The sequence below is a fragment of the Paralichthys olivaceus genome, chromosome 21, assembly GCF_024713975.1.
Source record: "Paralichthys olivaceus isolate ysfri-2021 chromosome 21, ASM2471397v2, whole genome shotgun sequence".
Lineage (NCBI taxonomy): Eukaryota > Metazoa > Chordata > Actinopteri > Pleuronectiformes > Paralichthyidae > Paralichthys > Paralichthys olivaceus.
In genome coordinates this window covers 15984266-16004189 of record NC_091113.1, presented here as the reverse complement: position 1 = coordinate 16004189, position 19924 = coordinate 15984266, and the positions used below count along the sequence as shown (strand labels likewise).

The window sequence follows — 19924 nt, the reverse complement described above, 5'->3', positions numbered from 1 at the left end:
TGCACTAACAAACACTGGGTGCATTAATGGTGTCTTGCTGCTGTAAAGTGTGTGCACTCTAATTAGAGAAAAAAAGAAAAACTCCTCAATTACCATACAGCTCCTCTATTTGTATGTGTGTGTGTGTGTGTGTGTGTGTGTATGTGTTTCATTACTACAGTAATGGGAATGCGGTGCAACGGGAAACCAGCACAGGACACCGTGGCTTTCAACACCCTGACGTCACCTGCATGTGAGAGGCATTTATGCATGTGCGATTGTGTGCGGGTGGCTATGTGTGGGCATGTTTATGCAAAGCAGTGGATAAGCATGGTATGTAAGAGTAAAATTGTGAGTGTGGTTTTGCATTCTCTTGCACAGTATAGACCATTTATAATTAGGGCTGCTTCCCATACAGATCCTGTGTTGCATTATTCATGGACCTCATGTGTGTAGATAACAAACATCTAAACAAATGGATTCAAGTGTAGATATTAGAGATGAAAACACACAATTATGTGTAAAAGCATTTCACATAAAATAAAAAGGACAAAAGTCAACCAGGTATTTTTCTGCTCTACATCTGAAGTAGCTTAAAAAGGGTAACTGGCTGCATATGGCATTAAAATGTTAGGCTTAAAGTTAACTGGACCCAAATAGCAAGCCAGGGCTAAGGCAGGTGAGAAAATAAGTGAAATGTAATAAGCAAAGGCAGGCTTCCAGTCTTTGTAGACAGGCGGGCAAACTGAAAATTCCAGATATCAAATAACCTCCAAAAGCAAAGGGAGCAAAACAGGAACACTAGAATAGAATGGCAGCAAAAACAGAAGCACAAGGAACACGATCAAGAACACTAGCACAAGCCAGGGATGTAAACATTAGAACTGACAAAGGAGAGAGGAGAGCACAGAGACTAAGCCTTGTCGACACAACTACTGAAATTTGTTTGGACGGATAATTTCCCCTCCATTAAAAAAGGATCTCTGTCCATACGACCTTCTTTTTACGAGAACACTAAATGACTACAAATGCTCAAACAAGCATGCAAGGCCAGTAGGTGGCGATAAACTCTATATCAATGATCCGTCAATTACCAGAGAAGAACATTATGGGCATGCCTAATGAGCTTGTGGAGTGAGGTTGTTGTTGTTTCTGGTGCATGCTCATTACACAAAGCAATAGTGGGCATATGTGAAGTCAGCTGTGACATCATTATTTCCCAAATACTCTGTTTTACATAGAGACATGGACACACAGAAACCAGAGTGTCTGAAAATCTGCACAAATTCAGAGGGAAAAGTTTGTACATCTGCATTAATGTGGACAGGGTGTTAATACACAAGGGAGGGAAGGATCATTTGGCGCAGGTGAAACGCATCAGGGCGGGGCAGCCAATCACAGCAGCAGGAAGCAGGACTAGTGACGTTTTATTCGCAAACGATCCAACTCTTTTCAACAGCTCTTGATAAGACCGACAGGAACCAATTCGTAAGCTACTTGAGTCATCTCTTTTCTAATTGTGCCCAAATGTCACTGACCTGAAGACACTCCACTCCCTCCCCCCTCATTCATTACAGTGATAAGTAGTAATAATCTCTTTGTGCAATGTTTACAATGCAGATCATTTACATAAGGTTTAGCAATTGAAGTTCACACATGCAAAAGAAACAATCAGCTTTTCTGTTCGACAACTCTCTGAAATTAAGATCCCTTTCAAAGGGCCAAAATTCCCATCACTAATCAGGACAAAGCCAAGGAGTTAAACGTGCAGGGAAACACACATTTGTAACCACTATTTGGTTTGTTAGTCACATTAGCTTCTATAGGGTTTTCTCCATCCTGTCATTTTGATCACCATTTATTCAATGAAACGCCATCGAAGAGGGAAATTGCTGATGTATTTGTACGATTAATTCCCATCACACAAGTTAAATAAAAGTTAATAGTGAGAAACTCTTAATAAACTCTGATATAATCCTACAATTTGGACTCTCCAGCTCTCAATCGCTGGCACACATTCACATCTCAGTGTTCACCGAAATTGTTCTATCTCACCAAACATTCTCACAATTAATTTTCACTTTCTCCAACGGATCCTCTGCTGCCTGCAATTAATTGACTCCACTGTTGAATTTCACTTTTTTAAACACTGGTGTGACCAGGCATCAGTACTGACTGTGACTACTACTATTATTTGTTCTGCTTCCACTGTGACTACTACTACATCTATTATCTACACTCCATACTAGTACTATACAGTATGATGGAGGGGAGATTGATTGCCACAACAAGACACCAAAGAAAAACTGAAAAGGGAAAGAATAAAACCAGGTGAAATTTTAAGATAGAAAAGACCAAATAAAAGAGGTAAGAAGGAATATTAAAATGGTGACATGACGTCTGGTACAGAGATATGTATTAACACACAGACTTCATAAATGTGTTTTGAAGCAGAATTTTAAAACATATGATAAAATAGAAGATAAAAACTATAGGCTACCCATTATTTTCCATTCCCATTACAGACAAAAGACAGATATTAGTATGTTTTTCAACCAGTGGAGAGGAAACTGTTAAAATGACTTTTTTGGACAGGAGACAGTCAAAACATTAAACATTTCTTGGGGCCTGTAAAGCTTTGCACATAATTAGTAAAATGTAGACGTGGCTTGTCAGAGAAAGTGACAACTAGTGCGAAGAAGCTGAGATCAGTTTGATGTGTGAAGAGCATTTTTTCTCTGTCAGTTTTCTCGCAGCAGAATTCGGCACAATTTGGTTGAGCTACAGATTGAGCGTAACAGCAGGAAAAAAAACAAGGTGGTATAAAAACCCAGGGTTGGATAATTAAAGCATGTATACATTTTCTTCCCTTTGTCTAAAGACAATAATGTTCCAATACGGTGAGAGTAGAGACACTTCATATAATATATAATTTAAATTGTGCATCCTAAAACATCTATCAGGATGTCTATCATTAGAGCAGCTATTTCTTTTCATTCTAGAAATCTCATGACAAGCAATTTACACCTGGACTGTCAGGTGAAAGGGATTCATTACCTTGCATGACAAGAAGCCAGCAGTGCTCATTGTTCCACTGACCACAGATGGAGCCACTCTATGATTTAAACTAAAGTTTTCTTTTTTAACCTGAGTCTAATTGTGCTCAGATTAGAATCATGGATATCAATCTGACTGCTTTAGATATTTGGGGGAGAAGTCTCGGGCAAATACACATGCTACAATCAACAGAGCATAATAAACCGCTGGATTGGTCACCTCTCCCAATAGTAGATCTCTGTGTATCTAGCAAACATGTTCTATGTTTACTTTCCATCAAGCTCAGATATAAGCATCTAAAATGATTCCTGTAAAAGTGAGATTTTTCAATATCAGGGAGCCACAATAGGGGCCACAATTTACACAGGAGAGACAGTTATATGCCTTCCTGTGGCAGTAAGGTGCACATTTAAGTTATTTATTGTTTACTGTTAGCTCTATAGCTTTGAGCTTGAACATATTTTGAAAATGGTCCTTTCAAGCACAGTTTATACCTAAAAAAGAGAACAAATCCATATTTATTGTTAGTACTGTTAGTAAGTGACTTGTTTATTTAAATTGGGGCCAGTGCCCCCATGGTACCACCCATAGATCCGCTAATGGAGCTACCCCTGGTTAGCAAAGACCAATATAAGTAACAGATACAATAATGAGAATTAGACCCAAGTGGGAACTACTGAAACTTTCTTTTTAATGTAAGCAAAAGTTCTAAATGCCGATAATTGAACACAAATCATTTGGAAAACCCTTTTTAAGATTACATGCAGCTTGGTTAAGTTTCACTGTCTTTAATGAGTGAATTTAAATTAAAAAACAGGGATATTAAGCATGAAACCTGGGAAAAGAGAAACATACCATATCTTTTCAAGTTTTAAATGGATGATGTACTGTACCTGAGCTGAGGTGCTGTTGAGCTTCTGCAGGCCGTTCTCCAGCCTCTCCATGTTCTTGGTTAGCTGTTTACTCTTCTGACCCAGCAGGCTGCGGTACAGATTGATCTGCTCCAGGAAAGACTTGGGCGTGGTGTAGTTGTAGCGCCGCTCGTTGGCCAGGTACTCCTTGGATGTCTGATTCACACTCATGTGCACGTACGCCATGAATTTACTGACTGACTCCTTCACTTGAGGCTGTGGGAATTATAAGTTACAGAGCTGGTTACATACTGATTCACACTGAAAGCGGATGACTCTGCAGATTTAGTGGAAAAGCAATATCTCCTGAGGCTCAGGCTCTGAATTTAATTCATGGGTTTCTGGTCTTGCTCTTGAAATTAATATCACATTCATTGTGTCACTGTGCCTGACATTTGAAATTATATTTTCAGGGCATGAACATCATTTTTTGGGTGCTTAATGCTTGTGTGTGTATTAGAGTATGAGCTGCTCTCACTTCAATATTTTCCACCTCCTGTAGGAACCTGTAGCTGACCGACTCCAGCGCCTCCTGTGGCCACTCGTGGAACCAGTCGATCGCCGTGCAGTTCACCACTGCGGGGAACTTCCTGCTGCGAACCCTCAGCTTACTTCCGACTGGAGAGAAACACAGAGCCACCTGCGCACACACACACACACACACCAAGGTCAAACAGAATTGAGTGTGAAGTCTGACATAGCAGCTAATTGAGATAATTTTCTTTCACAGTCAGACAGAGAAAACAATTCCTGCTCCGATCGGCACTTCTTCGTGGTCAAGAGGGAGAATAGAAAACTGTGCATTCATTATTTGCAGCTACATCATTAAGCAAATAAAGCCCCCAGCAAGCATGTGGATTAAAAGTGTGTTGAGCTGTGGGCTGTGTCAGACTGATTTTTGCTGTTGGAGACTAACAGCTGGCTTGTTGAGAAGCTCGGCCAGATGCTCGGGAGCATTAGACTGAAGAGGCAAACTCACAGAAGGCAGAACCAAAGACACGACTAATGACAGAAACAACAAACAACTGAAAAAAACAACAATTTTATTTTACATTTCCTATTATATTGGTTTTACACACTGACTCACCTAGCTGCTTTGATCAGGAGGGACTCTATGTGTCATTCACTACATCATAAGGTTCAGCTTGTCCAATTAGTGGTTCATAACTTCTTTTAGTCTTTTAATACAAAACCATGGCGACTTGTGACAGAGGTTTCGTGCAGTGCCACAAGAACTCTGGAGTGATAGAGCCACTGCAACAGAGGTGTTTTTGTCCGGTCAGGCAGAAACAGAGATGTTTGGAAACATCTGCTTATCAATTCAGGTCTTTTCGGTCACAACGTAGCCTTTGCTGATTGGTCAGGGTCCTGTCAAGTGACCCCCGGTCACAGATAATAATGTGACATTACTCCTGACATTTTTTGCAAACAGATGCTCGGTACCCAGAGCTACGCGCAGTGAGACAGCCCTCAGCAAATTTCATGCAAACATTTAGAGAGAATTACAACATTTTTAGGGAGCAGCTCTTTCCATCCAGACAGACTCATTTTGAAACAGGGACAGAAATCCACTCTTTTCAAACCCGTGCCCATGGGACTGTCTTCCTCATTTATTCACTCCCCAACCCAGCGAGGCTTGAGCTGGGAGCCAGGCAGGGGTGGAGGATGTGGGTGGCGGTGGTGTGGGCGTGCACACTGTAATAATGACAGGATAAAGCAACCCCCTGGAATCCCTCTCTCCCAAGGGGGGAAAAAGTGTCTGCACGTTGGTGAAATTATCTGCAACTAAGCGGCAGCTATTGTGCGGGTGATTTATATTTATGGCGTCCACGGCTTGCCGACGCATTCAGGTTGAAAATGTCAAAAAAGAAAATTGTCTAGGGGGAGACTTCATCATAAAACCAGATGTTTATCCAAGTCTGAGGGTTGTTTTATTTCGAGATGGTAAATGAAAGTGTGAGGCAGCATGCCATTGCTATATTAAGACAGAAGGGAGAGCAAATTCAGACGCAGTTCTATGAGAGAGATTAATGTCAAACTTTGCCCCTGAGGTAAACCACTGAGAATGACTTTTTCTAGATGATTAGTTGTGGAATTCAAAGTAACAGAAACAGCTTTTTGTCCTATACTTGTGTTTCACCTTGAGTTGTCTGCGAACGCGGTCGATGAAGAATTTCCAGCAGTTTTCCCTCGTATCCATCAATCCAGAGGTGCGGAGCTCTGGTCTCACAGTGCTTATGATGCTCTCCACCTCGTCGTCTGGGAACAGGTCAGGAATCTCTCCTAGAATGGATAAAATGATGCACATTACCAGCAGGAAGACAAGCGAGACTGAAGGCAGAGGTCCAAATGTTTTTCTGTTAAAGAGCTAAACTTCAAACTTGAGAGAACTCTCTGCAACTTTCTTATCTCGTCAGGATCTCAACTGACACTGAGACTCAAATCTAGGTGTGTTAACAGAGCTGGGGGCAGCAGGAGTTCATACAGAGGACTTATGCTAATCTAGGGATCCGCTGTAAGTAACAGCCTCGCAGCAGCAGAGATGAGCAGAGCACTGAATGTGAACGTCGACTTCCTACAGCACCAAAAATAGTCGGTGCCCGAGTTCAGTGTCCCTTTTTCTCCTCTTGCTTAATTTTTTGTTGCCTCTCATCAGTACCAAGCCCCTCTGAGTTGTTCAGACCTGCTCTAGTGTGACATTAGGGCAGAAAATAATCCACGAGCCAAAGTGAAAGCCAGCCTGACATTCAGACTGAACAGTTGTCATTTCACATCAGTCGAGTCGACCGCCCTGACAATTGACATTTTTCTTAGAATCTTTAGGAGCAGTTCCTGGGAAGAGTTAATGCTTTCTATGACAATCAAATTACAACAATCTCTGGTAAAAGATGTCAGCATTTTTAATTTAGCCAATGTTATTTCCAAAAGTTTGGTCATTGGATCAAACAGTCTCCCACAAGCACAATATCTGAAAGAAATTCTCACTCAGGCTCACTGTCTGTTCACATCACTATATATTTAAGCTATATCAATGATATTATTAATATGCATCATAATTCTATGTGTTGAATTTGTAATACATTCACTAGGGAGGAATAACAAAATATGTAGTTTACTTAAAAAAGACATGCATGACACAGTTTTTGAGTGTGACGTTGTAGGATGCTTTTGTTTCCTCCGCCAGGGAAGTTTTGATTTCATTGATCTCCATCATGGCAACAATATTCACAGAAGCACTACCTCTTTAACAATTTTTTTTAAATGTAAAAGCATAACTTTGTTATGTTGCTGCAATGCTTCATGTCAAGCTGAACTGCTGAGCTTTGATTTTGTTGTGATGGCTGAACTCACCTCTGAAAGTAAATTATTCAAACCAGGTAGGATAAGCGCAAAGTTTTCTAACTTCACTCTGCACCATAGACTACATGTGACATATAGGATATTTGAGGCCTGCTATGTTTTCATTATTCCTTTTGCATTAGTGAGCAGTAATGCCATGAAATAATTCTGAAGTAGCTCCACAGCATCACCACAGGCATTAGTAGTAAGTACAGAGGAGTCAGAGTAATCAAGACTCCTGAATAATGAACTGAGCAAGTGTTTCTTATGACTTGTATAAATTGTGCTTTGTCTTACTTTTCAATATTTCAATTAGAACTAATGTTTTAATGTTCTACTGGCCGCTCTTGACATACCATCTTTCCCAATACTACCACAAATGATTTAGTACATTTATTTTTTGTAAACTAACTACCAAATGATTCCACTGCTAAGATTGGTATACAGAGAATCATTTACCCTAATATTTCATTATGCTACGCTATGTGTTGTGCCCATTGAATGTGGCATATAAATCTACATGTGGCTCTCAGCCGTGCCTGCAATTCCTCACAATGATGTGCTGTGGTTGATGGGTGATGCCGTAGAAGCGGCACCGCAGTGATTTGTTGCTGCAGCGAAGCAAAAGCATTTCTCTGTTGCAAAACATGACATGCAGTAATTAGCGGAGCCTGCTGTTACCCGATGCCAGCAGATCGTTGACCAGAACGAGGAACTTCTCGTCTGCCACTTGGGCATCCGTCATTAGTAAAACGGTGCCAATATTCTTCACGCCAGCTTTCATGTAAAGGGATGCCAGGTCACTCTGGGTGATAGGGAGAGAGAAAGAGACATGGAGTGGGAGGGTGACACACACAATGTGACCAGGCTGTTAGAGGCCTAAAGATTTGATGTTGAGACCTGAATACCTGACTACATTTACATGGACATCAATATTCATATATTGACCTGAATAACACAATAGTGTGAATAAGACACCGCCATGTGGGCAGCATTTTCTCATAACCTCAACCTGAATAAAGTCATCCTCGAAATAAGCAATAATTGAATCAAGACATGTGGAGTATTCTACCCTTAGTTGCATTATGTAAACATGTGTATGTCTTCATCGCGTTATTACATCCGATTGGAGTTTTCCCAGCATTTTACAATATGGACATGGCAGTTACCATCTGCCTGACGTCATAGTTATACTTTGCTCTGTAACACGTAAATGGTGATATCAATGAAAAATTATTTTAGCAACAATAGCTAAAATATAGTTGTCTGTATAAACGTGGTCAGTGTGAGGACATATGTGGATTTCTCCCACAGTGTTAACATACTGTAAGGATTATGTCTGTCTTGCCTCAGACGCCACCATGTATACATTTGAACCTCACCTGGCTGATCTGTATGTGTGTTGGAAACTTTTTAAGACTCAATATGAGACAAACTGAACAGCGTTGATAGATGTTTTTGCAGAGAGGTAAGTTTGCTGTGTAATTCTCCTCATACCTTCAGGTCAGCGATCCCGTAGCCTTTCTTCAAGGTGATCTGGAAAACCTCTAGACTGGAGATGAAGGCAGCCAGTCGGGTCAGACTCTGCTTGCCACTGCCGCCCACTCCGACCAGCAGCGCATTACCCCGTGGAGACTCCAGGATTCGGTTTATGCGGCAGCTACATGTGGAGGTGCAGGGAGATGGGGGAGGGAGAAAGCAGACATATGAGGGAAGAGAAAAGTAGAGGGTGAAGACAATCTGACTCATAAAACAAACACACAGGTCGCCTTTGCCTCCTGCTGTCTGCTCTCAGACAGCGTGTCACCACCGCCCTCATCACTCTGTTTCATTAAGCTGTGCCACAATGAAATGTGTTAAACATTGGACTCAGTTGTAGTGGACTCCTGAGAAACATGTGTCTTGTTTATAATGAGAAGATGTGTCTTCATTGTGAATAGGGGAGATTATTTTCATTTCACTTTTTTGTAGCTTCATTCTAAAAGAAATACACCAACACACTTCAACTGCTGTCACTGCTCACACACCGACCAACAGCGCCACTGCTTACAGAGCACACGCTGCCGCAGTCTGACTGAAATTTAACTGCTTTCATCATTCACAGCTCAGCTGACGTTCAACTTGTATCTCTTGCTCTTCAGCTGCTTTCATCTCTCACACTTCAATGGCTTTCATCCATGTGACATAAAAATCACAAGCACCATATATATTTCGCATGCAAAGAATTAACATTTCAATCCATCCATTATATATTCCACTTAGCCAATCCCAGGTGACATTGGGCAAGAGGCAACATACATCCGGGACAAGTCACAGTCGTATCGCAGGGCCACTGACATTTTCCACCCCCACAATTTTCAACACAAGCAAGCACAATAAAATTTCCTTCGGAAAAAAATGCCGCCTACTGTACATATACACATTAAATTATGAGAGGCAACATGCTCCTGCATCTGCCTTTGACATTTTTTCAATTTACAACAAAATACTCCTGATCAACAAACAGCTAAAAGGACCTTTTCAAAAATACGTTGGTAGTGGGTTTCATTATGAGACTTGCAGATGATAATAAAGAGAATAAATATTATCTGCTGTAGTCAGCTTTTTGTTTACAATAAGCAAGACAGCACAATTTACCTGAAGACTGTCTCTCGTCACCTTCCCTTTTTAAAGAAACTAGTACCACACATTCAACACAGCATTATCTTTCATTTTATTAGAGCTGCTACAAGATTTCAGTTAATGTTTACATGACTCGAGGAATAAGGGAGACATTATTCTATCTATAGCCCAAAGCCAACAAAGTGTAAGTCTGTCTGTCAATACCTGCTCCCCTATTGTGAATGTTGATTTTATCTCAAGCCCTCTAATAAAGATGCAAATCTTTAAAATCTGCTCACAAATATATACTTTCATTTTCAGCAATTTCCTGAGACAGCTGGACACTTTAGTTTTTAGCAAAAGTTACTCTAAAGGGAGTAAACTGTGTATTTGTAAGGGACTAATGCTAGTGGTGGTTTATTGCATATTTGGTGCTCTCTTGAGTATTTGCATGGTGTATGGTGATGGTGATGTGTATGTTGGACCAAATGAAAGCAAACTACAGCTACAAACTACAATGTGTGGATCATTGATGTGGTTTTAGCTGCTTTCAGACTGAAAGCACTGAACTCTGGATAATCTCCAGAAATGATCAGTTGCTGTGAACATTCTTTAGACTTTCTGCTGCCAGCACCCTGGTAAAAACTGTCTGAATGTTCCCAGGTGAGAAAACAGCAGGAGATTATCAGGACAATTCACTGAAGGCGGGTGAGAGCATTGATGATCAAAGCGATACAAATATTTAAATAAAGAGAGGAGTCATACACAAGGACATTTATACTGATGAGAGACAGAAAGAATTGTTTGGTGATGCAGGTTGATGTGGATGTGTTACAACAAGAAACACATGATCTCTGCAGCAGCATTAAAACGTTATGTCCAGCCTCCTACATGTCGCACCACCCCTCTCTCTGGAGAAAGTCTGGATCCTATTGTGCAGACATTCACCTGAGTTCACATCTTTCAGAAAACAATGAATATGATACAGTATCAGGCTTTGGATTCACACTAAACACTTGTTAGTGGGATGTTGGTTTGAGTCTGTTTTGGGGAATTGTTGACAATTAGAAAGATATACACCATATGGTCAACTAAACTTCTGTTTGTTCACATTTTTACACTGAACCTCTACTACACCACTCTAAATTTTTGTATGGCCGTCATGATGTCCTGTCACTGCTTGGTGTTTTACTGATTTCCCTGTCTTCTTTTGACAGTCGGAAAATGGAACTGTTAAGACCCAAAACACCTGGGAAGCCACTTGCTTTCCTTTTCAGACAATGAAGAACCTGACAAAAACACTTTTTCTTTACTCCTTCTGTAGTCTCGCCACACAGTCCCAGAGGTTTGCAAAACTTCCACTTACACGTGAGCCATGGCATCCTCAAACAGCACCAGGTTTAGGGTGGGATTGACCTCATTGTAGTTGTCCAGCCCCTCCAGCAGGGTTTTGTTGAGGCTGCTCCAGGACTCTGCAGCCATGTACTTGGGCTCCCCCAGCCCTTGGGCAAAGTGGCAGTATAGGTTCATCTCCTTGGTCTGCTCTAGAGTCTCGTCCATGTCCTTAGGGAGGGATACACAAACACATATTGCAGTGGTAAACATAGGAATACACATGCTACCCCTGTCAGCATAACATTAGTGTTAAGCTTAAACAGTCTGGACAGGGACACAGCTGAATATCACAGCTGCGCAGAGGGTGACCTAGTTCATTTTCACCCTAGCAACTATTGGGCAACAAATTATTTCACTGGAGAGATTTTGTGGGTCCCTAAAGGTTGCCTGCTCCCTCTGTAAATGTTCACTGGTGTAGAGCTGCAGTAGGTGTGAGGAATGAGGCCTTTTTGTACAAATTCAAATATAATTCATGGTCTGGTGCAGTCTTATTTTCATAGTATCAGGAGCATTTTCTTACAGCTCTGTGGTCTCTAAAGATATTCTTGTTTGCGTGTAAAGAAAACATGCTGCATATTGTTCTGTGGCACGGGGGCAAATTGTCATTCGTTTGCAGAAGGTGTGAGCTTTAAATAATATATTCTAGAGTGGGTAGGATTACTTTTCTCCTTCTATTTCTGTGTGTGTCTGTACACATAGACTTGTCAGGATCTTCATTGTGCCATGACTAGTGTGCATGCAATAGAGCCAGAGAGGGTAGTGAGGGGAGCAGTGGACAGAAAACCATTAAAATGTTTTCCAATTTGCTGGGTTGACAGCACAGACCCTGACAGCCAGGCCCCCATACCACCTCTGCTCTTTCTCCTCGCTGTGTTGACCACTGATGTCGAGGTCCAGACACAGAGCAGGCAGCCTAATGATTTCCTCCACCTCCTCTCCCTGCTCCCTCCTTCTTGTCTTCCTAGGCTGAACTTTGTAAAAAACTCTTACCTCATAGAACTTTTTCACTGTGTCCGCCTGCAGCTTATCAAAGGCCTGGAAGTCCTGCTCTTCCACCAGCTTGTCTCTGTAGACCCGGTTGCACTCGTGCAGGTAGATTTTCAGCAGGTCCGCAGGGGCTTTCAGACACTCGCTGGTACAGAAGAGAATGCCCTGGGCAGAGATGGGGGGAGAGCAATGCTTAGAGTTTCATTCCAGAGGCTGATTTGGCCCATTTACACTACAACGAGGAGGGAAATACAGCACAGTCACTCTGGGTAAATCAATGGATATTGAGTGGGCAAGCTGTTAGTCAGAGAAACTCAGAAAATAACGGCAGTGCTTTCCTTTCATCTCACTGTCTCAGAAGTGTTGCCGCATGTGGTTACAAGTTCTGTGGGCAGGTGTTGGATGGAAGAAATGAATTATGAAAAATCAAGGAATGGGGTTGCATGTGGCTGCAGTGCTTTCAAAGTGGGTTTATTTATTTTCAGCCTACGAGCATGTCTGGAAATGACTCCATTTTTACTTCATATTTGAAGTCTGCTATTTTTTTGAGTGTTTGTGATGCACATGTGAATTAAATACTGATATAAAGCTCTGAAAAAAATCCTGCTATCATGAAAATGTAGCATCAATGATATTAACACGATTTTTCTTTCAAAAATATCACTGTTTTTTGAAGATTTCAAAATTACAGTGTTGTGACTTGTGACTGTGACAGCTTATAATGATTATGCCAAATGATGATTCATGACTGTTTGTAATGTGGATTTATTGCTCACTATAGAGTAAATGACAGTGTGTGTTACATGAAGAAAAGTGAATGAGTCACGGACCAGACAACAACCACAACAGTAGCTGGGTGAACAGAAGCCCATTTATCTAAGTGCCAACATCAGCATGCTAATATGCAAACTAAGACAACGTTGCTAACATGTTTCATGTTTCGTAGGCTTTCAGAGGCTATAGGGTCTACCACACCAGACAGGATCCCAGGTGCAGGATGTGCAAAGATGCCCCTGAGACAGTCCAGCACATAACAGCAGAGTGTGAGATGCAGGCATTGATGACATACAAGGAACACAATAACCGTGGATGGCATAGGGTAGAGGAACATCTGTAACAAGTATGGGCTGGAAGTCCCAAGGTCAAAATGGAAGACACCTCCAAAGGTGATTGAGAGTGACCTGACCAAGATCCTGTGGAACCCCCATATCCAGACAGATTATGCGGATAGATGACCATGAAAATAGAATATATTTTTTCATTGAAAACCACTGAAATCAAAACAGGGAATCATGACAATGAGCAGATGAGTGTTCAGTGGACGATTGATGAACAATATGTCTCTACTGGAGGCTTGTATGATGTATATGTATGTTTCCCACAAGGCCATTCATGCCAACCGTCGCACCTCTAGGCATCTCACATAACAGGTGTCGTAAAGGACGTGGAAGGGGACGGAGGGGCGCCCAGGCACTTGTTTCCCTCTGCACATTGTCACCCAGGAGCCTGAGCTGGGCAAACAGATGTTGTGTGTTTCCAGCCCCAGAACTTATTCTAATCAACAGAATCATCTCCGGGGGTAAAGCCAGCTGAATCTGATCTGCCTTCATATCTGAGCCCACTGAATGTGACAATTGGCTGCTAAATCCACTGTGTAATGGTGCAGATGGGGGAGGTGTGCTGTGTGTTTATTTGTGTGCGTGTGTACTGAGCCAGAATTATCGCCACTTCTCTAGATCTACAAAAGTCAAGATGTTTTTTCCCCCGTATGTGTGAATGAACTAATCCTTTGACTTTTAATTGATCTCTTTTTCTACTCCATTTCATTGCTTAATGGTGTCAATCATGACGCTGTGCATTTGTTTGTGTGTAAAAGTGTGCCTGAGCAAAACAAAACACCATATGGCAACTCCTCATGGCCGTCATACTCGAGTCTATAGCTGTTCATCGTACCAATCAAACAAACAGCAAAGCGCAAACAAACTGAGAACTTTGTTTTCCTTCTATCCAGCTGACTTTCTGTCCCTGATTCTTCATCGCTTTGTTCAACTCAGATGAGAGGGATTAGAGAGTTCTGTGTGCCGGCATGTATCTGTCTGTCTGTCAGGCAGTCTGCAGTGTGCACGCTTTCCCTGTAGCCTGACAGCTGCTCTGAGCCCCAAACACTACTTCCCCCCCTAACTAATGCACCCAGCTGACTATCCACGAAACATCATACAGACATATTGTGCAGTCAGTACAGTTCAGCTTCAGAGTCTCTCTGCAACGTGAGTCTCATGTACTCTGTTTCTCTCTCTTTCCCCTGTCTCTGTCCTCGTCTTTTACTCTGTCCATCTCCCCCCATCTTCTCACTTGCCTCTTGAGCTTTAAGGAGCTCATTTAGGCTGACGTGGAGAAGACAGGCCGCCAGAAATGCCTGCTGGTCATGGCAGAGAATGAACACTAGCAAACAGAGCTCTTTGACAATGCTCCTGGTCGGATGTGAAATTGTTTATCTTGTCCTTATAGCAGAATTTGGAGACAGTACTTGACTTATAGTTTGTCTAATTAAACATCCAGAGGGTGTCCACCCCAGTGTTTCATGGAGACAGTCTGAAGCAGAAAGACACAGTGAGAAAGTAAGTGCTCAGGGACAAAGTGGAAAATAGTGTTGAAAAAAAAAAGAAAGGCAGATGATAATTTAGCTCCACTCATAATTCAACATAAAAACCGTAACCTGAGAATTTTGTCAGCAAATAACAGAAGCAATATTCTCATAAAGATGCATCCTTGAGCGTTATCTGGACCAGCTTCTCTTGTCACATTTAAAAACACACAGAGTCTCTGAGCTCATCTTTCTGCCTCATTAGAGATGATCATAACGAGACGGTTACCTCTGGCTACATCTCCAAGTTCCAAAGTTTTGAAAAACAAAGTGAATCACAAAGAGTCCCCAATTATTTCAGCTGAGGTAAACATCTGAAACCTCAAGCCAGAAAACGCTGAGTGACAATTAGGCCTTGTGCTCGAAATTAAAGGAAGCATTTGTACAGTCGCGGCAAATATTTCCAACTTCTGAAGGTGTTAAAGTGCAGAGGTATGGTGGGGGAATTACAGCGGAGACAGATCTGTGAGCTGCAAGGCTACTCACCTCCACCCGGCGTGCCAGGAGATGTTGGGCAGAAATAGTTTGACAGAAAAACTTCAAACGAGCTCCAGGAGTCTCTTTCTGACGTCTACAAACTCTCTAGAGGAACAGCGAAGAAAACTTTCACACTGTTTCCTGTGTGGTCATTGGATATCCAGTCACACTATGCAGACTCTTTAAAAAACAATGACTTTGACAAACGGGCAGAAAGGTCTCTTCTAACGCTGGCCTCAAAGTGCCATGGTGTGGCTAAACTCTCCCCTAGCTGCTTCAAGGCAGTGTTTTGTGTGATCAAAGTTCTAAAAGGTAAGTCTCGGGGTCATCGGGGCTTGCGCTTTGGGTGGTAATTATACTTAATCTCGAAGTGCAGGAGGCCTGAACCTGGTACAGAGCAGCTCATTATAATGGCTAAAACCCAGTTGTCATAAAGGAAAGACTCTGGTGAAAACAATGTGCTTGTTGGATGGTCTCACGCTGTCTGAAACCCCACTTTGAAACTGCAGAAAACTTTCAATAACTCTCACATTATACAGTGACTTGTAAAACTATGCAGTGTTTGACTTTCTATCACAAGCTCTTTATTCTCATTATTCACACAATAACTTCAATAACTTTAACCATTTTTTCCTCATGATTATTTCGTATGCACAGCTTTTTTGAATGCGGCTAAACCTGATCAAAAATGGCAATTGACTACTTTCCCATTGTCAGTACAGGATTTTGTCTTTCTACTAGACCAAATCTCTGACCAAACTGTCAGCAATCACGTTGCAGTGTGGGTAATGTAGACACCGGAAGCCTAATTTGCAAACATTGCATCTGAAAAAAGTTGTCTTTGTCAACATAATGAGAATAAGGTAAGAATAAACCTGTCTTCATTGTATCATATCTTATTCTGAGTATGACCTTATTTGTCTTAAGGTAATCAGAAAATGCTGTTTTCATGGCAGTGTCTTAGACGTTGTCTTAATTGGGTTAATATCAGAATACTGTTGTCCATGTAAACAATGTTATAGAACTTTTCCTTTGGCACATTCATCAGGTTAAAGTTTTAACTTGTCCAACATTTTCCTTTACGACCAAATACCAACCTGAATCATAATTAGCAAATTCTAGAAGGCTAATATGCTGAACTACAATGCTAAATGTGGTATACCATTATACCTGCTGCACATCAGCATGTCAGCCCTGTGACTGTGAGCATGTTCATGTGTTGACATTAGCATTTAGCTTTGAGGGTCGCTGTGGTTCAGCACAGCCTAAAGAAGCTGCTTGCCTGGAGCTCGTTTGTTTCGGCCCTTTTGGATTTAGTTGCTTGTCTTCACATTTTAATGACTTGCCTTGTAGTGCTTGTGAGTCCAAACTATAAACGACTCTTTAAACATGATACATTAATTTTATCTATTGTTAACATAAAAATATTGATTAGTGCAGTTTTTAAGTGCACATAAAACAGCATTTTATTACATCTACAGTAGTAGATATTATATTATATAGTGAAAGCCCAGAGCTGCCTTTGTAAACTCCTAGATGGAATTATGAAAAATTAAGTTCCTATAGCTGAGTGGCTTAAAGCATTAATTATTACACAGAGTGTGTTAAATGAGCAAGCCTGCCCTCCATGAAACCGTGGAGGATTCTGACAGAAATATTGCCCCAAAAGCTTCTCCCTTGACAGCCTCAGTGCAGTGATATTATATTCATTTAAATACATTAAATCATCACTAAAACCCGTGAAAGTGCAAATCCATTCTATTTTCTGTTACACTTATCTCAGACTTATTTCTAGTTTTCAGACTCGGCTCTTAAATCAATAATCATTTAGATGAGAAATTAGTGACAGAAGCCTGACTCTTTCCACATGGGAGGCAGAGCCATAGAAACAGAGAGAGAACCGCAGCAAAACACCTCACTACATGTTTGAAATGGAAAGGGAGTGAAGTAATAGAAGCCACAACTCCCAGGCAACTCCTGACATTTCATTGTGAAAAGATTAACCTGAGTTTATTCTTTTTTCTCAAAGAACGTCTATGTGGATTAATCCTTCTCATACACTTTCTATCTATGTTTCACCTGGAAGATGTTGGAGAGATCTCTCAGGTTGAAGATGTAGTGGAACTTGATTGCGGTGGGCAGGAAGGAGGAGGAGATGCGCTGGTGCAGGGCCAGGGCTAACTGGACCAGGGTGGAGCAGCTCTTCTGCAGGGCAGTGGTGAAGCCTGCTCCTTTCAAGTGATGAGACAGGATGGAGGTGTAGATGGTGCTCAGGGCCTCAGCTCCAGGAAATGACAGAGCAAAGACTGAGAAGTGCCGCTGTTGGAGACACAGAACAAACAAGGCAACAATAAAAATGTTGTTCCTCAACCTGTGAATGTTTGCAGCATCAAGTAAATGTGCCTTTTAAATTCAAATATGACGATCTCTAATCATCATTAATAATTAATATGACATTTAAGTGGAAAAGTTTAGTTAAACCTACCTATATCTCAGATCATATTAGACCGATGTACAAATTAATGCACAAAGACTGAATCAATGCATGAACAGTAACTTAAAACTGTGGTCACTGTTTTTCTCTAATCTCTAATCAACTCTGCAGACAAACCATGTGGCCGGAAGTGTGTGTGTGTGTGTGTGTGTGTGTGTGTGTGTGTGTGTACCTGCAGTCGTGGATTGATGGTGAAGCTGCCAGCTGTGGGGTTCATGCAGGACACGTATTGAACGTTCTTTATTTCCTTCAAAACCATCTTAGTACGGTCATACCTGAGAGTACACACACAAAAAAATCATTATTTAACGGCCTCGATATGCACAGAAAACACACACCCCAGCTCCCACACACCCAAACACCTTCCCCACACTTATGCCGATATGTATGCCTCAGCTCCCACTTAAGCTGGCGTGGCTCAGTAGCATCCTCCTTCCTCTCAATTTCATACCTGAAATCCTCCCAGCATATCTCTAATGGGCTGACTGTGTCTAAGCCAGTCAGCCTGTGTCTGACGCAGTGGAACCATGTTCAGAATGGCCTCACTGTGTCAGAGAGATGAGCAACAAAATCCTTTTAAGGGGAATCATACAAATGCTGCTCTCACATTTGACTTTTGACTCTTATAGAAGCTGTAGCACATTGATACTGAAGCGGGGATCTGTCTGAATACTAAAGGGGAAGCGTTTTTAGCAGAAAGGCTGTTCATGTGAATTATTAGGGTATTACACCTATCAGCTGCTGGCACTCCATTATCTGAATGATCCTCTTCTGTGTTAATACATGGAGAAAATGTCTGAAAGTGTCCATCATTAAGCAATTACAGCATGGAACAGTTTCCCCGCTTCCACCCAGGAAGACGGTCTAGACATAATATTCTTTTTTTAAAACTGCACCGTCATGTACCCATGTTTACTCATACTTACAGGAAATGTGTCATAGCTGCAGTATAGCTGCAGTATAATGTCATAGCCTTACCAGTGATTATAGTCCATGTGTTGCCGTATGAGTGTGTGAGGCTGCACGGTGCCGTATTCGTCCACTTCAGGCATATTCATGTCATCTAAGAAGTAGATGAGTCTTCTGCTGCCTGGAGGTCCATAGTTACGCCCTGCTTTCTTCTCTAGGGGCTTTTCCAGCACCGCTGTGTGGGAGAGGAGTGATGGAGCAGAGGTGGAGTTAAGAAAGAGTGAGAACTGAAAAAGATGTAATTTCACAAACAATAATGATACATAACTGGAAGAGTACATAGGAGGATCTCCAAAAGGATCCCAGTACGAATAGGGCTGGGTATCAACCAGACCGAATCACAACGCTGGTGCCTCATTTCAGTGCCTGAGCTTTGTACTGAAATAGTTGCTTTGTTTACAGGCATTCAGAAACAATGTCTACATGGCTCTGGCAGCACGTATAGATTAAAGGCCTATTATTCACATGGAAAATAATAACAATTCAACTACAGGGTTAGGTAAACCGTGAATATTTATATATATATATAAATTAATATCTGCAGCACTAAACACTGTTTACGAAGTTAAATCAATCAGACGTTAATATTTTCTTTATCCGTTGTATAAAGCCTGATTAAGTGCAGGGTTATTACCTTGAAGCATAGCAGATGTAGTGTAGTAGTTGAAGGGCGCATTTTTAATCATGTATTTTTCTGAGTCCAACGATCCCAGTTTGTCCCCAACGAGAACAGACTTCCCGTTCCCAGCATTCCCCACCAACATGACGGGCTTTCGGAGCTCCAGGAGGCGGTCCATGAAGTAACGGACTCGAATGGTCTCTGTCGTGTGGACCAAGCATGCCTGCACATGGGTAACACACAAACACACATTTGCATAATCACCAAATACAATAGGGATAAGTAATGTCTATTCTAATTATCAAATAATCTGAATAATAAAACCTTTTTCTGTAAAATGTAAAAAGGTAGAGAATGCCTATTAGAAGTTCCTGGATTTCCTAAGAAGTTTAAAGTTGACAGAGTTTCCTGGTGGACAAACCATGTTTCTAAATGACCTCAAACAATCTGGA

At 41.5% G+C, this 19924-nt stretch overlaps 1 protein-coding gene across 2 annotated transcripts in view; it reads right to left on the bottom strand.

The window, feature by feature from the left end:
• LOC109627161 (dynein axonemal heavy chain 9) overlaps window positions 1-19924 on the bottom strand; it is a 129741-nt gene that overhangs the window by 54985 nt on the left and 54832 nt on the right. For both annotated transcript variants that reach the window (XM_069517209.1, XM_069517208.1), the window contains 11 exons: window positions 19488-19695; window positions 18863-19028; window positions 18057-18159; window positions 17470-17709; window positions 12273-12434; window positions 11254-11450; window positions 8784-8946; window positions 7968-8091; window positions 6088-6230; window positions 4426-4587; window positions 3930-4163 (listed from right to left, as the gene is read on the bottom strand). In XM_069517209.1, coding sequence (XP_069373310.1) covers window positions 3930-4163; window positions 4426-4587; window positions 6088-6230; window positions 7968-8091; window positions 8784-8946; window positions 11254-11450; window positions 12273-12434; window positions 17470-17709; window positions 18057-18159; window positions 18863-19028; window positions 19488-19695 — 1902 coding nt within the window. The remainder of the gene's footprint in view (window positions 1-3929; window positions 4164-4425; window positions 4588-6087; window positions 6231-7967; window positions 8092-8783; window positions 8947-11253; window positions 11451-12272; window positions 12435-17469; window positions 17710-18056; window positions 18160-18862; window positions 19029-19487; window positions 19696-19924) is intronic.